This window comes from Cricetulus griseus, chromosome 2 (assembly GCF_003668045.3).
Source record: "Cricetulus griseus strain 17A/GY chromosome 2, alternate assembly CriGri-PICRH-1.0, whole genome shotgun sequence".
Taxonomy (NCBI): domain Eukaryota; kingdom Metazoa; phylum Chordata; class Mammalia; order Rodentia; family Cricetidae; genus Cricetulus; species Cricetulus griseus.
In genome coordinates this window covers 397,111,425-397,128,483 of record NC_048595.1, presented here as the reverse complement: position 1 = coordinate 397,128,483, position 17,059 = coordinate 397,111,425, and the positions used below count along the sequence as shown (strand labels likewise).

General features: G+C 46.0%; 1 protein-coding gene and 1 pseudogene across 2 annotated transcripts in view; both read left to right on the top strand.

The window, feature by feature from the left end:
- Nucleotides 1-2,462: 2,462 nt before the first annotated feature.
- The window catches only part of Bin2 (bridging integrator 2), a 28,123-nt gene continuing 13,526 nt past the window's right edge, over nt 2,463-17,059 (top strand). For both annotated transcript variants that reach the window (XM_035440880.1, XM_035440879.1), the window contains exons 1-5: nt 2,463-2,543; nt 9,529-9,609; nt 14,253-14,307; nt 14,546-14,640; nt 15,231-15,326. In XM_035440880.1, the coding sequence (XP_035296771.1) occupies nt 2,463-2,543; nt 9,529-9,609; nt 14,253-14,307; nt 14,546-14,640; nt 15,231-15,326 (408 nt within the window). The remainder of the gene's footprint in view (nt 2,544-9,528; nt 9,610-14,252; nt 14,308-14,545; nt 14,641-15,230; nt 15,327-17,059) is intronic.
- On the top strand, nt 6,315-6,433 carry LOC113831569 (annotated as a pseudogene).

Genomic DNA, 17,059 nt, shown 5'->3' with positions numbered 1-17,059 from the left:
TGCATCACTGTGTACACCGTAACCCCTACGTCACTGTGTACACCGTAACCTCTACATCACTGTGTACACCATAACCTCTACATCACTGTGTACACCGTAACCTCTACATCACTGTGTACACCGTAACCTCTACATCACTGTATTTACTATAAGAGGCTGGACTAGAATCAGGATGTCTGAGTTCCTGTCCTAATTCCAACACAGAGGAGTTGGGGTAATCTAGGAAAATTATCAGTCTTTCCTGTTATGAGAAATCATTTTTGTGGTTTTTTGTTTTATTTTGTTGTTGTTTTCTGTCAAAGGTAGTTAACCCAACAAGGGCCCATATCCCTTAAATCAGCCCATGCTATTTTGTGACATGCTTGTTTACACAACCCTTAGGCATTTCCAAGCTTGGTTTTACTCTTCCCCTTAGCACCAATTAGCCAATTGTATCAGAGAGCTTCTTAGGCAGAGTAGTGCACACCTGTAATCCCAGCACTTGGAAGGCTAAAGCAGGAGTGTCTGAGTTCTAGGCAGCATGGGCTACAGGCTCTGTCTCAAGCAAACACTGAGAAAGAAAAGAGTTTCCTAGAAGATAATAGTCAGGACACTCTGCTGAAGTTCTGTGACTTCCTGGGAGTGATTTGGGTATTAGGTTTCTGCTAATGACACCCTTGGCTAATGACACCTTCTATCTTCTCCCAGCATCTCAGCAGGACCAATAATCTCCATATTTCTCTGCTCTTTCCTATTCTATATGAAGTCCTTCCATTTTCAGGCCATCACCAAAACTAACATCCATTCCCTAACCACCTATTGCTTGAAAACTTTGTATCCATCTCTATAAATGAGTCAAGCACATTACCGGATAATCATGATTGCCAGTCTACCTCTGCACTAAGACCGGGATGGCCTTTCATGATTGGCTTCCCAATGTCCTGCAATGCCTGGTGCACTGATGACCTTGAGTGCAGTGTTTGGCTGAAAGAAATGGAAAACAACGGCAGGCAACTTTTGGCAGGCCTCCAGCTTCCCTCTGCATTCCACAGAAGTCGATTGTGAGGTCTTCCTTTCCTTGAGGTAATTTTACTAGCTCTCTGAGATTCTGGAATAAATGATTTCCCAATGAAGCTTCATTGGAAGACCTATTCCCTAGAGAAACCATAGTTGTAACTTCTGTAACCCCACCCCAATTTGCATAATCTGTGTCTAAATTCCCATTCTGTGTCTGCCTAATATGCTGTGCTTTGACTAGAAAGGCTTGCTCACCATTGCCCAGTTCAGGCTTCTCCCATACTCTGCTTCACAGCACATATTTGTCTGTCTGTCTGTCTGTCTATCTATCTATCTATCTATCTATCTATCTAGGCAGGATCCCTCTGTGTAGCCCTGGCTGTCCTGGAACTTGCTTTGTAGATCAGGCTGGCCTCAAATTCACAGAGATCCGCCTGCCTCTGCCTCCCAAGTGCTGGGATTAAAAAAGGTGTGTGCCACCACCAGCTAGCTCCTCCTCAATCCTTCATTAATGACTTCCCCTTTCCTGATGACCCCGTCTCTCTTTCCAGTCTTCCTTTCAGACCCAGATCTGGATTCTGCACACTTTCTGCACTCTGCCCCTTCAATGTCCAGGTTTAGAGCCTCCAGCAACAATACCCACACGGCCCATAGGTGGTTTCTGGTCCACTAGACGTCCTCACTGAGTGGAACTCAATCTTTTTTTTGTATCCTCATTTAAGTTGTTTTCTAGCGCTGTTCAGCTTTGGGAACCAGTGGTCTACATTTGAAGACCCTGTTCAGTGGGGCCATTCTTTCCCCACTGCAGGGCTAGCGTTTCCAACAAGCCGGTCTGTGCACCCACCAAAGTCCACCGTGAACAATCCCTTCTTGGTCAACTTCCTCACAAAGCCCATCTGCCCTCTCAGCTCCAAATGCCCCGGTGGACGCCAGCCTGTTGCCTGGGGAAGCACTTGAGATAGACAGTGGTGTGCCCCAGTGGTCCTCCCAGGGAACTGAATGGTGGGGTCCCAGTGGTCCTCCCAGGGAACTGGACAGTGGTGTGCCCCAGTGGTCCTCTCAGGGAACTGAATGGTGGAGTCCCAGTGGTCCTCCCAGGGAACTGAATGTTGGAGTCCTAGTGGTCCTCCCAGGGAACTGGACAGTGGTGTGCCCCAGTGGTCCTCTCAGGGAACTGAATGGTGGAGTCCCAGTGGTCCTCCCAGGGAACTGAATGGTGGAGTCCCAGTGGTCCTCCCAGGGAAGTGGACAGTGGTGTGCCCCAGTGGTCCTCCCGGGAGCTGGACAGTGACTGCCCCAGTAGTGGTTTTCACAGGCTGACCTTGGGAGTGTCCAGGCCTAGCAGGCCTCAGGCAGGGTGTGAAGGCCCGCCCTCTGGCCGGCCGAGAGGCATGCTGGGAGGCCGCACTTCCTCTCAGGGACCTGTAGAAACCACAGGACCAGGCAGCGCCCCTGCAGCCAGCAGGATGGCTGAGGGCAAGGCGGGTGGAGCCGCTGGCCTCTTCGCCAAGCAGGTGCAGAAGAAGTTCAGCAGGGCCCAGGAGAAGGTAGGCAGCCGGGCCTCACCGAGGGTCCCAGGCCTGGGCTGAGGAGGAAGGGTCCTGTTGCCCAGAAACTGAGCAGGGCGTGGGTGTCCATGAAAACTGGCGGATGTGGGAGAGAAGCGAGCAGCTGAGGAGACAGCTGTTCCTCAGGAGCTTTCTGCAACCCTCAGCCTGACGCAGAAAAGCCGACAGGAAGGAACAAATGGCGATGGCCACCTATGTCACAGGTTTTGTCCTAGCAAGGAGGGTGTTTCACAGATGATGAATTACCTGGGGGGTTCTTGACCCCAGAGTAAGTGACCGCAGCCGTGGTGCCAGCGAGCCGCCCCACTTCATTTGATCTGAGAATTCACTGAGTTAATCTACGCAGTTGTCTTCATACCTGAGTGTCGTTTAGACTAGTATAAAGGGAGCCAGTAGGCAGGGATAGAAAATGCATGGCATCCTAGGCTATATACTGAGTTCAAGACCAGCCTGAGCTATAAAGGATTCTGTGTTGGAGTGAAGAGGAACTGTGCACGGTAGCCAGTCAGTCCCTGCTTCTTACGCCTTTCCTTCTGCCTTGATGGTGATGTGTGTCCTTCCTTAAACTGCCACCTATTATTAAACTGCCACCTATAACCTACCCAGCCATTCAGATTATGGAGACAACTGGGTGTGGTTTACAGACCTTTAAACCCAGCATTAGAGAGGCAGAGGCAGGCAGATCTCTGTGAGTTCAGGGTCAGCCTGGTCTTCTACAGAGTGAGTTCAAGGGCATGGAGAAAGCCTGTCTCAAAAAAAAAAAAAAAAGAAAGAAAGAAAAAGAAAAGAAAGATTATGGGGACACTCTTCATGTTTGTTTTTTTGAGAAAGAGTCTTAAATTGTAGCCCAGGCTGGTCTTGAATTCATGATGCTCATCCTGCAGCCTGTCTTTAAAGTTGGGGGTCATAGGTGTGAGCCACCATTATCAGCACTCTGCAGTATTTTTTCTTCTTTTCTTGAGATAGTTTCTTCTACCCCCAAACTCACTTTGACTTTGAACTTCCAATCTCCCTGCCTCCCTCTAGCTTCTGAATACTGGGATTGTGGGCATGTACCAACACGTCTTTTAGATGCTGGGGTTGAACCCAGAGTTTCTTGTGAGCAAACCAAACACTCTGCCAATTGAGTTCCATCCCAGCCCTTTCCCTACACCTTTTAAAGGTATTTTAATTTGCCATCTGGAGTGTGTTCTTTACTTAGCCACCACCTACCAACCCTCTAGTAGAGAAGGTGGTGTGGAGGAGAAGCATAAGCTTAAAGAGAAGGGTCATGATCTTTGAAGCCGTTAAATAAATAACTTTCATAACAATGGAAAGATTTGTAGCTTTAGATGTAGTTCTTGGTGTTAAATGGCTACAAGGGAAGAGAGGGGCTCTATATGTGTCCATCTTTTGAGGTCATGTGAAAGATAAGACAAAAATAAAGTTGTTGTGTGGTCAACCTTAGTTACTTCACTTGCCATAACTTTGCCTCTCTGGAGGCTGTCTAACTAGATATCTGATAGATCTGAGCACAGCGTTTATGGGAGGCTCTAGTTATAAATAGGGGGACAGGGAGCTCACCTAGAGAAAGCTACGTCATGCAAAGCAAAAAACCCAAAAGACAAAACCAAAACAACCTGATATATTAAGAGCTGGAAAATATGGCTCAGTGTTATGAACACTTAACAACTGAGCAGAATCCTGGGTACCACAAAAGAGAAAGAATTTCAAATTAATGCCCACTGGCTGCATCAGTTACTTTTGCCTGTCTTCCTCTGGCCTGTTGTCAACATGATACCTTTGGGTTTAGAGTTTTTTGTTTCCTTTAAGCCTAGATCCCAAAACGTTCCGGAAATAATGTTCTGTTCTTGGCTTCAAGTCTCTCATCTATAAAATGAGAAGATTGATGTTCTCCGTGAAACTCTATATACTAAGATCAAGTTGAAAATGGGAGGTAACTCTGAACTTGAGAATCAGGTATTTCCTAAGTAGAACCAGTCATTCAGGTAGCACACTGTTCTTTCTGTCCAGAACCCTGACAAGATAGGGAAAGAGATACAAAGTGTACTCTGAGGAACTCACAAGATAGACTTTACCTTCGAATGAGAGTTTGTGAGTTCAGGGCTGGCCCAGGCAGACACTGCACTTAAAGGAGGAATGGCCTGGATGGGAGAGCCAGAGTCCAAGTTCCTGAAAGCAAGATGAGGAGAGAGAATGTTCCAGTGGACTGTCGAGGTGGCTCAACCACTAAGGGCTGTTGCTGCAAAGTCTGATGGCTCCTTGCCATATTCCTGATGGCTCCTGCCATCTGTGCATCCCCAGTCCCTGCAGAGCTTTTCTCTGAAGGAGCTGATTGAAGGGGAAGTACTTTTACATGGGTTCATGCTCCTGGGAAGCAGGAAAAAGACCTGCTGACTGTTACACACAATAGAATAAAACATCCTTCTGGTTCTGTTTTCCGGTTCCCACCGAACGCAGCATGAGCTGTATTTTTACAGTATGATACATCCTCACATTGAATCAACTGCTTCCCTGTCTGTGATTTCTCTCTGGCAGACTGCTCCATTCTCCCCTGAGCAGGGACATTTTTTAAAACCACTCCTATGTTGTTCTTGTCTCTGTTAACATTTATTCAACTATATCCCCAAGAGTTTAATTTGTCAAATATTTGCAAAAGATTCTTTTGTTCAGGGGGCTGCCGGAAGCTTAGAGTCTACTTGTTTGCCTAAGATATGCACATCTGTGGGAACTTGGAAGGCAAAAAGATTGGGTGGAAGGTTTTCTTGTAGTGGTTGAATTTAAAATGGGAACTGTGGGTGGCCAGTAGTTCCTCCGATGATAAATGTGAGAGTGCCAGCCAGCTCGGGAAGGCTAGCGTGGGCATGATCCGAGCCTGCAAATCACTTTAGGCAGAATAGTGAGAATTGTAGCTGGAGCAAGAGAGTGGTGGGAGAAAAGCCCAGAAGAACACACAAAGGGCTCTCAGAGCCTCCAGCTAGTGTGTGTCTGCAAACTTTCCTCATAACTACATTAGAAGCATTACACCCAAGACAAAGGCCTGCTAACACTGCACATTATCTTTTAGTGTCTGGTTCCCACTCACATTACCCCAACTGTCAGCATTAACTAAAATACGGGGAGGGGGGGAGCTGGCGGGGGTGGGGTTCCTGGTAAAGGGACTGTGACATCAAATAAGTAGGCTGTGGATTCTTAGAGGTGTATCCCTCCCTCCCATTCTACTTTATAGAAAAGTTAGAAGAATAGGGCAGGTGACCTGGGAACATATTCTACCCACAGTCATGAAGTGTCACCCTCTTTTCAGGTTCACTTCTCTCTGAGTATCTGAATTCTAACTTGTCAGTGCCTGGCTAGACTAACTATGGCAGAATTCTCAAGGCAGGACTTCAGGAACTGGTATTGTGAGCTTTCATTAGGAATTGACCATAAAGTAGAATTTAGCCAGCTATAGTGGCATATACCTGTACTCCAGCTCTCAACAAGCTGACACCGGAGGGTCACTGTTAGTTTGAGGCTAGCCTGGGCTACAAAGTAAGACTCTGTCTCAAACACTGAAACAGACACACACAAATATATTCTTTCAGCAGCATATATGCACATCTTGTTCCTTCAAGGGTCTAAGAACACCTCTAGTGGTATGTGACCCAACACAGACACCTGTTGCTATGGCAACAAGTGACTTCAGGCCCAGAGGCATGATAAATATTTCCAGTTATCTCTTTCACCTTTCTATTTAAGAGTTAATGGTAGGTCTATGGCCATACCACCCTGAACACACCCAATCCCATCTGAACTAATAAGCTAAGCAGAGTCGGTCTTGGTTAATACTTGGATGGGAGACCACCTGGGAATACCAGGTGCTGTATAGCCTTTTTTTGTTTTGGTTTGGTTTTTTGAGACAGAGTTTCTCTGTGTAGCCCTGGCTGTCCTGGAACTCTCTCTATTGACTAGGCTGGCTTCAAACTCAGAAATCCCCACCTGTCTCTGCCTCCCAAGTGCTGGGATTAAAGGTGTATGCTGTAGTCTTTAAAAAAAAAAAATTGGTGGTAAGATTCTCAGCCTTCATACTCCATGAAGCGATATTGCTTTGAGCCTTTAGTTGTCTTCTGCATTGACTCTAAATCGAGTTTCTTGCTTTCCACCCCCACCTAAGAAAGTGGGCAAAGGAAGGGAGGAGTAGAGAAAAGGAAGTAAGAACTGTGCTTACCACCAACAAGGTGGTTTTGCAACTTTCTGGGGGAAGAACCATGGTATTTGTTGTTGGGGAGGGGGAAGGGTGGAGCCTGGGAGGATGGGGACTGCACATCTAGGGAGGGGTAATGAGTGAGGTGGAGTTAGAGACCAACAAAGATAGATGTGACTGAAGGAGAAAGGAAACACCTGCCATTTATAGGCAAGGAAACAAAACTAGACCCAGCTAAACTGACATGGGGGCAAATGCCTTTAATCCCAGCACTCTGGAAGGAGACAGGCAGATCTCTATGAGTTCAGATCTCTGAGTTTGAGGCCAGCTTAATCTACATAGCAAATTCTGGGACAGCCAAGGCTACATAGTGACACCCTGTCTCAAAAAGTTAAAATAGAAAGGTCAAGGTATGAGTTCCTGTGTGGCTGCAGAAGCCTTGATCTTGGTCACCACAGAGAGAGCATGCGATGTGAGGGGCATTGACCAACTCTTCTTTCTACAGACTGCAGACTCAGGTCAGAGTGTCCACACAGAGCCTTCTGAACAGGCCTAGGCACAGACTGCAGACTCAGGTCAGAGTGTCCACACAGAGCCTTCTGAACAGGCCTAGGCACAGACTGCAGACTCAGGTCAGAGTGTCCACACAGAGCCTTCTGAACAGGCCTAGGCACACGGCTTTGTGATTCAAGTTCCTTCAAAAGGAGATCCCAGTCAGCCTATCTAATTTCATTCCCTGCCGCTCCTCAGAACACACCCTCAGTGAGCCACACCCTCCAGAAGGCTTCATGAAGTTGCACACCCAGATTTGCTCACTCAGTTATTGGTCAGGAACCCTTCCCACTCTGTATTTATACTTTCTGTCTAGCAAAACCCCACATCGAGGCCCAGCCATGCCCTACCCCCGAATCAGGTTCACCTCCTTCTACTAAAGTGACTACATGGCCTCTTGCTGGATTCTGAGCTATAGAAAAAGGCAGAATAAGTATCCAAGGAGTGGCGATTTAGAAGGAAACAGAGATGATGGATGCAAAAAAATTAAATAATAATGGAAAATGATGCAAGTACCTAGTGTAGTGCACTTAGGAGTGAGTGATAAACTTGATTAACAGGATAAAGCAGATAGAGATTAGTGAGCGAAAGGTTTGAACTGGTGTTTATTTATTTATTTAGATTTGTTTTATACTTGCACAGCAGACAAAGTAGAGAAGTCATTAGGATATTCCAGGAAGGGAATGAAGTCTATAACAGTTAATAGTGAGGCTTATTCAGGAACCTTAAAACAAACCAAAAACAATAAAACAGTTGCATAGGAAAGCCTGCGAGAGGAACATGGGAGCTGAAGCTTCCAGAAGGATCACAGCAGTAGGGACTAGAGCTACCAGTGGTGCCCAGTAGACACATCGTGAATGTCAAATAAAAGGGGAGCCAATGAATGAAGAATTCTATTGGGGGTAATGAAGTGGCTCTTCAACACTTCTTGCAGCAGGCTAGAAAAAACAAACAAAAACAGTTAATGCCCAGCCTCAGGCTGTGCCAATGAGACCAGAAAAAATAGGATGTTTTCCAGAGGTGGCACAGTGGGGGTTGGTGAGGAGGAAGGGGAAGAAAGCAGCACTTAAGATCCTGCCTTGGGCCTAGGGATTGATGGTGCTCCTCCCAAGATGGGGCTTTCACCCATCTACTTATCTATTTGGTGTGTGTGCCTGTATGCCACGTCACACATGTGGAGGTCAGAGACAGCTTTGGGAATCAATTCTCTTCTTCCGGGCTTGATGGCAGGTTCTTTACCCACTGAGCACTGCACCAGCCAGCCCCTCAGCCCTTTATCACTTGTCTACAGGTGAATGGCCCTCTGAGACCAAGGGTCTTTCATGTTTCCCATGAGCTCTGAAACTGGAGGGATGGTTGTTGCTTTCATTTCTTAGTTGATGAAAGATAGACATGGGTACCATTCATTTCCATCTGGGCTTGAAGTATATTGTATCAGAGTTTCTTAAGGCTTTCCATAGGGCCTTCATGAGAAGAGGCCCTTGCTCATCTCTCTAGCCTCATTCACAAAGAGGAATCAGTGACAATGGCTAAAAGAGGGACTCTTAATAAAAAAAAAATCTTCATGCCTCATGCTTTATCTTTAAAAGCCAGGCATGTTTTCTAATAATCTTGTTTTATCGCAATGTCCCCTTCTATTCCCCTTTTAAAATTGGGCTAAGAGCTGGGTGTGGCAGCAGCATGGGCATTAATCCCAGCACTCGGGAGGCAGAGGCAGGTGGATCTCTGAGTTTAAGGCCAGTCTGGTCTACACAGTGAGTTCCAGGGCAGCCAGGCCACACAGAGAAACCCTGTTTCAAAAAACAAGCAAGCAAACAAATCACTTTAAGGCTGGAGATGCAATTCAGTGGGAGAGTGTTTGTTTAGGTTGTATGAGGCTATGGGTTCAATCCAGCAACAAACCAAACATTCAAATACATTGTTCAAATAATGAGATTCCAGGAAGAGAGAGAGAGAGAGAGAGAGAGAGAGAGAGAGAGAGAGAGAGAGAGAGAGAGAGAGAGAGAGAGGAGAGACTATAAATGAGAATGAACAGGTAGATCCTCCCCCACACGACATGCCCGGGGTATCCCAGTTTGAGAAGACCTTGCAAAACCTTGTTTATCTTAGCAGTATGCGACATTCCTGATTCTATTTAGCTGAGAAGGGACTGGACCTTTAATTACACCCAAGACCAACAGATAAGACACTTGACTGTAACCATACACGCCTTTCTGTCTTTTATCCCAGGTTCTGCAGAAATTGGGGAAAACTGTAGAAACCAAAGATGAACGATTTGAACAAAGTGCCAGCAACTTCTACCAACAACAGGTAAGCTGGAGGGTGGAGAAGGAACTTATGGAGGGGCCGAGTGCCTAAAGATTCCACCAGGCAGGCATCTTATCAGCTGCTGCTTATCCTTTACTCTGAGAAGCAATGGAACTTGCCCTTCCTGTTGCTGTTAGCTCTTCTTTCTCTGCATATTACCGAATTTGCATCAGGAAGACCCTGGCAGCCAGGCATGGTAGCTCACCCTGGCTTGCCTCAGCACAGAGATTGCTGAGGTTCTTCATAACCAAAGTTATTCACTTAAATGAACATCTCATGGCAGTGTAGTTCTGACACTATTGAGTATCAGGTCAAATATCACAGGCCAGGAGACTGCTGGGCCCACACCAGACACCAGTAGTCACTTGCAGAGTCCTGACCCATAAATTTCCCTGTAAAATATATATTCATGACTGGATCAGAAAGTATATTCAGAAAAAAAGAAAAGGGAACAGGAATGGTCACTCATACTTATAATCTCAACACTGAAAAGGCTGAAGCAGGAAGGTCACAGTTCAAGATCAGACTGAGATACTAAATAAATAAATAAATAAATAAATAAATAAAGCTGGAGAGATTCAAGATTCAACCCTGAAGCCTACAGGGTGGAGGCAGGGAACTGATTCCTACAAACTGTCCTTTGATCTCCATGTTTTCCTTGGCTCTGGCCTGCCCACATGTGTACACACACACACACACACACACACACACACACACAAAGAGAATGATTTTCAAAACAATCATGATTCTGTAGGCTATATCCATTCTTGTTTCATATCCTACAATTGTTGTGATATATGTCTTAAATATATCTATTATAATTAAGTGTGTAGTTTCTAAAATGATTATTTTATAGTTGTATCTTCCTAGGGTTGCATTATAACAAAATCTTCTCAGTTATTTGACTCTGGTTGGCCTGGAAATTATTGTGTATGCCAGGCTGAGTGCTAGGAATGGAACCTGGTTCCTCAGGAAGAGCAGCCAGTGCTCTTTCCCCTGAGCGTCCCTATAGCCCCACTTCCTGAGGCTTGTTTGTTGAGAGCACAGCTTGTCCACAGTCACTTCAGCTTATATTTTACTCGCTGTTTTGTTGTTGTTTTGGGTTTGTTGTTGTTGTTGTTGTTGTGGTTTTGTTTCATTTTGTTTTTTGAGACAGGGTGTCTCTCCATAGCCCTGGCTGTCCTGGAACTCACTTTGTAGACCAGGCTGGCCTCAAACTCTGGAGATCTGCCCACCTCTGCCTCCAGAGTGCTGGATTAAAGGCATGGCCACCATACCCAGTTTTTTGTTGGCTGTTGAATGTGTTCTGTGCTCTGTGTTTTCTGTGGCTGTATAGGTAGATGTAGAAGCTTGATTAGACTTAGGTTTTCATTTTTGTTTGGTGGCAATAATATTCATAGGTGTCATTAAATTCTACCATCAGGAGTCACATCGTGTCTTCTTGTCTCCTTCCATGTGGGATATGAACAGTTAGGAGTCATTACTGGCAAAAGAATCAGCTCTTTATTTTCAACATATAAAACTTATTCTCTGACAATCTCACACATGTATATACTGTATTTTGATCATTTCATCCCCCCCATCCATCTGAACTCCATATCAGCTGTCACTCCCAGCTGTACAGCTCCTCTAATATCTCCACACTTGCCTGGGTTCTGGAGTGATCTCCATCGTTTTGTTTTGAGACAGTATCTTATGAAGCCCCTGCTGTCCTTGAACTCAGTGTACCGCTGAGGATGGTCTTGAATTTATGATCCTCTTACTTCCACATCCTGGCTTCTGGTATTATATGTGTGAACCCCCACAGTCTGTTAATCTGCTGCTGGGGTCAAACCCTGGGCTGTGTGCACACGGGGAATGCATGCTCCATCACATGCCCTGTATAAGTATTGTTTCTATGAGACTCTCCTTGCCTCTGCCTGGCCTCTCTTTACACAGGAAGAGGTGTTTTTCCTCAGGAAGCATGACAGTGTTTTCCTTGTGGTACCCACAGCACTTGCTCAAGGTTTGGTTGTGCCATCTCTGCTGAGTGTCTGGGAGCCCTCAACCAGGACCTTCAACTCACAGTCCCTGAGTCTTCTGGGGCCCAGTTCTGCATAGCTGACTGCTCTGACCAAGCTTCCGCAGAGAATGAGCAGTTCATTTACTGAGAGTGGGGCTGTTTGTATAGGGGGTGGAAAGAACTAACTCAGGCTCTCTAGGGCAATGCCAAGAAATTGGCAAAGTTTCAGAGGGCAGAAATGATGAGATCAGCAGATCTGGAGATAGAAGTGGCTTGACCCTGTATTTATAGATGAGGGAAGTGAAGCCAGGGGAGAACAGTTTTTTGTTGGCTGTTGAATGTGTTCTGGGCTCTGTGTTTTCTGTAGCTGTATAGGTAGATGTAGAAGCAACTAACAACTCTGCTAGTTGAGAACAGAGCCAGCACACCAGACAACCAGCCAAGTGAGAGCCTGGCCTCAGGAAAACAGGTGCTGGGTTAACTAGCCTAGACATTTCAGGGGAGGATAGCCAGGCCCACCTCTACCACAATTACCACTTCCATGTCCACTCTCATCCTTTATCTCTTCAAAAAAGAACAAGGGTGTAAAGAAAGAATGGTATGTGGGGCTGGAGAGATGGCTCAGTTGTTAAGAGTATGTGCTGCCCTCGTAGAACACCCAGGTTCCATTCCCATCATTCATACCATGCCAGGCAGCTCACAACAGTCCATGACCAGACCTGCCACCCACTGGTGAGTTCCTGGGGAGGACAGAAGGGGCTGTAGATGCCCAGGAGCTGGAGTATTAGGAAACTGAGCTGCCTGCACTGGGAGCTGTGAACTGAACACAGGTCCTCTGGAAGAACAGTACAGGCTCTTTATCTAACCACTGAGCTATCTGGTCAGCCCAGTTGAACTGTTCTTATTATTCAAATTGTTTTGAAATCAAGTTTTCATGATGAAGTGAAAAGAAGTCCATATTGTTTTCTTTCAAACAGAATGTTAAATCTTCATTAAAATGTGTGTTTGTTTGTTTTTTGAGGCAAGGTTTCTCTGTGCAAAAGCCCTGGCTGTCCTGGAACTCACTCTGTAGTCAGGCTGGCCTCAAACTCACAGAGAATGCCTATCTCTGCCTCCCGAGTGCTGAGGTCAAAGGTATGTGCCACCACCGCCTGACAGACTTTTATTTTTATTTATGTGTATGCATGTGTGTCTATGAGCATGCACATGTATGTTCAGGTGTCCAGGAGAAGGTGTTGCTTCCCTGGAGTCGGAGTTACAGGTGGGTACTGGGAATTGAACTCTGGCCCTCTGCAAGAGCAGCAACTGATTTTAAATGTTGAGCTATCTCTAGCCCTTTTATTAATTTTTATAACTTCATAAACTCTTTCAAAGTCCTTAAAATCTTGGTTATTGAGCTGGCAGGATGGCTCCGTGGGTAAAGGCACGTGCTGTCAAGTTTGATGATGTAAATTCAGTCACCAGAACCCACATGACAGAGGGGACCAACCTCTGCCATTGTCCTCTGACTTCCATAAGTTATTAGGTAGAATTTTCTTTTTTTCCTTTATCTTTTAATTAAAAGTTCACTAGCCTTTCTAGTAATGTACAAGTTCACAGCAAGTATTTCCTGGTGTGCTGCATAACATCTTTTAGGTTTCAAATGCTCTGTTCCCTGAGCTGGTTTGTTCTGATCCACAAGTTGGCCTGCAGCATACCTTTGAAGTGGACCACACCTTAGTTCTCTCCCACTCTCCTGAAGTCAGGCTTCAAATGTCAGTCACCTGGCTTTTCACTTCCTCTCCACACCAATCCTAGAAACTGGAGTTTACCCACACAGGAGAGAAGAGAGTGACAGGAGGGCAATATCCAGAATCATATTAAAAACAACCTGGATATAGTGCCGAAGCACATCTGTAATCTCAACACTTGTTTTGTTTGCTGTGGAGACCAGGTTGGCCTCGAACTCAGAGGTCAACCTGCCTCTGTCTCCTGAGTGCTGGGGTTAAAGGTGTGTGCCACCACTGCCTGGCTATTCATTAGGCTGAGCTCTAATTCCAACTCCCTACTCTGGCTCCCCTTTTTTTAAAGAAAGAGACAGAGATGAGAGGAGGAGAGAAGAAATGGGGCAAGGGGAGAGAGAGAGAGAGAGAGAGAGAGAGAGAGAGAGAGAGAGAGCAAAGGTAGGTGCAGGGCTGGACGTAAGGGAAGTGGCAGATGGGCTCCCTGGAGTAGGAGCAGGTGACTGGGGGAGGGGAGGGTGGAGTGGAGTCAGGCAAATGAAGGAAGACTGCCTGGGAGGCAGGAAATGTCTGTGTGAAGGTTCAGAGAGGAAAGGAGCCTGTTGTACCCATGGCAGGGAGGATCACACAAACAGCCACATACGGGGCCCTCATTCCAGGACTTGGGTATAGGCTCTGATGCACTGGAAGAAAGAAAGCCGATGGCAGAGATATGCAGTAGGGGTTTCCACTATCCCAACTCATACATTGACCCCAAAGAGACGACCTGCAGCTTGTTGGCAGAGTGACAGCAGCTCTGGTCACTGGGAATTCCTTCAGAATTCCAGGCATGAGCTCTGTCTTTACTGTACTTTCCAAGGCTGACCTCTGGAGCACCTTCCAAAAGGATCTTGTTAGTGACCAAAGCTGCTCTTTGCTTCCAGGCAGAAGGCCACAAGCTGTACAAGGACCTGAAGAACTTCCTTAGTGCAGTCAAAGGTGGGTATCCAGCCTGGGGGGGGGTGCAAGAGTTGGGCACGCTGAGGTGGGCAGAACAGCCTGACCCAGGGTTCTCAGTGCTCAGCTGGCCTGGACTCCATGAGCCTCTGAGTGACTTCCTATCTCAGCCCCACACAGCTTCTCTTACTTCGAACCCATCTTTCTGAGTTGTCACTGTGTGATGACATTGCCTGCTTTTTGAGACACTTTGTGAAAGAACTGAGTTCTCTCTTTTCAGTGATGCATGAAAGTTCAAGGAGAGTGTCAGAGACCCTGCAGGAGGTCTACAGCAATGACTGGGATGGACACGAGGAGCTGAAGTCCATCGCAGCGGTAAGGGCAGCTCGGGCATGACCCTGCCTTGGGAGGTGTTCCCATCTCCTCTCAGCTGAGCTTCTGTATCCTGGAAAACAGGACTAGTTCACTCTCTGTTGCAGAGCCTCCATCTCTAAGCAACAGCTGGCTCTACCTTGTTCCCTCCTATAGGTCACAGAAACGTCCCCTCCTATAGGTCATAGAAATGTCCCCTCCTATAGGTCACAGAAACGTCCTTGAAGACAGGTTGTTTATGAAAAACAACCACATGCAGTTCACTCTCTCCCATTCACGCTAAGCTTGGGGCCCAGGGGCCCTGTGTTCCTGTTTCTTTACACACACACACACACACACACACACACACACACACACACACGCACGCACGCACACACGCACGCACGCACGCACGCACGCACGCACGCACGCACTCCCAAATGCAGTTCCTTAAGTGGAGCTCATCTCTCTTCTTGAGAACCTGCCGTGATATTCTAGTGATATTCTAACTATGGTGTTACAGAAGAGTTCTGTGCCAGTAGAGTGTCTGGGTGCTTCTCTGGTGGACGGTTGTAGAAGTAGGGCACTCACCACCCTATGCCTGAATCCCACAGAACAATGATCTCCTTTGGGAAGACTATGAAGAGAAACTGGCCGACCAGGCTTTGAGGACCATGGAAAACTATGTGGCCCAGTTCAACGAGGTGAAGGTAACTCAGTCTGTTGAGTGGGGCAGGGTTAGAGAAAGTCCACAGTAGTTAGAAAACACATCAGGTTTACATTATAAGAAGCACTTGAGCCTACGGAGCTGGGAGAGGGTTAGATAAGAGGTCAGGATGGCAGAGGTGCTGTGAGGTTGTTTATACTTGGGCTCAACTGATAAGTGAACCAGATCCAACTAGATCAAGGCATCTGTCTCTTTTTTTTTAACCTTAAGATTTATTTTTATTACATTCAGTTATGTGTGTGAGTGTTTGAGTGGAGCATGTGCACATGGGTACAGTACCCTGGAAGTCAAAGATATTGAATCTCTGGAGCTAAAGGTACAGGTGGTTGTGAGCGCCTGATATGGGTGCAGGAAACTGAACTTGGTCCTCTGGAAGAACAGAATGCCCTCCTAACTGCTGAACCGTCTCTCCAACCCCAAATCGTCCATTTCCTTTATTTTCTTTAAACGGGGTGTTGCTATGTAGTCTAGAATGGCCAGAAGCTTGCCATACTCCTGTCTCAGCCTTCTGGGTTCTCAGATTACAGGTGTGTGTCACTATGCCTGGGTAGGCATCCCTTTTAGATGTAAGACACAGCTAATGAAGTTAAAGATTCCCATAGTATAGAAGAAACTCAGAAGCATCTTAATATTATCTTCAGATACTTGGAAATCTTCCAGGTGCAAAGAACCCAGTCCCTTCCAAAGTGTTCTATAAAGCAGAATTAAACTTTTTTTAAAAATTTAATTACTTAAAAATATATGCTGGTCAGTGGTGTTGCACGCCATAGTCCCAGCACTTGGGAGGCAGAGACAGGCAGATCTCTGTGAGTTTGAGGCCAGGCTGGTCTACAGAGTGAGTTCAATGACAGTCGGGGCTGTTACACAAAGAAACCCTGTCTTGAAAAAAACAAAAAAACAAAAAAACAACAACAATAATAAAAACCCACCAAACCACAACTAAACTTTTAAAATATTTTCTATTAATTTTATTTATATGTATTTGTGTCTGTGAGTGCCCACAAAAGCCAGAAGATGGCACTGGATCCCCTGGTGCTTGTTAGCCACCTGATATGGGTGCAGGGAGCCAAACCTGGATCCTCTGGGGACCAGTTTTTGCTCTTAATTTCTGAGCCATCTCTTCAGCTGCTCTAAAAAGTTTATTACATTCATTTATTTGCTGTGTGTGTGTGTGTGTGTGTGTGTGTGTGTGTGTGTGTGTGTGTGTGTACAACAGCACAACAGGGTCGGTCAGAGGACAGCTTTAGGAGTCAGCCTCTCGTCTGCCACACTGTGAGATGTGACTCAGGCTGTCAAGGTTGGAGGCCAGCACCTGTAGGAGTGACACATCTCTCTGGCTTCAGAAGTAGGATTTTTTTTATTTACTCCACTAAGTTTATTAATCATCTACTCTGCTGGCACTGTGCTGCTTGTAGATTGTGAGGAAGCTGACATAGGCTTCCAAATTGATGTTAATGATTAAGCTTAACTTTTAAGCTTAAGCTTTTCAAAAAAGATGAAATACACTCTGAGATAATTTTCTGTTCTGTGTCCAAGCAGAAGTTGAATTACATCACTGGTTTTCTTGTTTGTTTGAGACAGAGTCTTACTATGTAGCTGTCTTAGTTGGGATTACTATAGCTATGATGAACATTATGACTAAAAGCCACTTGGGAAGGAAAGGGTTTATTTGGCTTACACTTCCACATCACAGTTCATCCCCCAAAGAATTCAGGA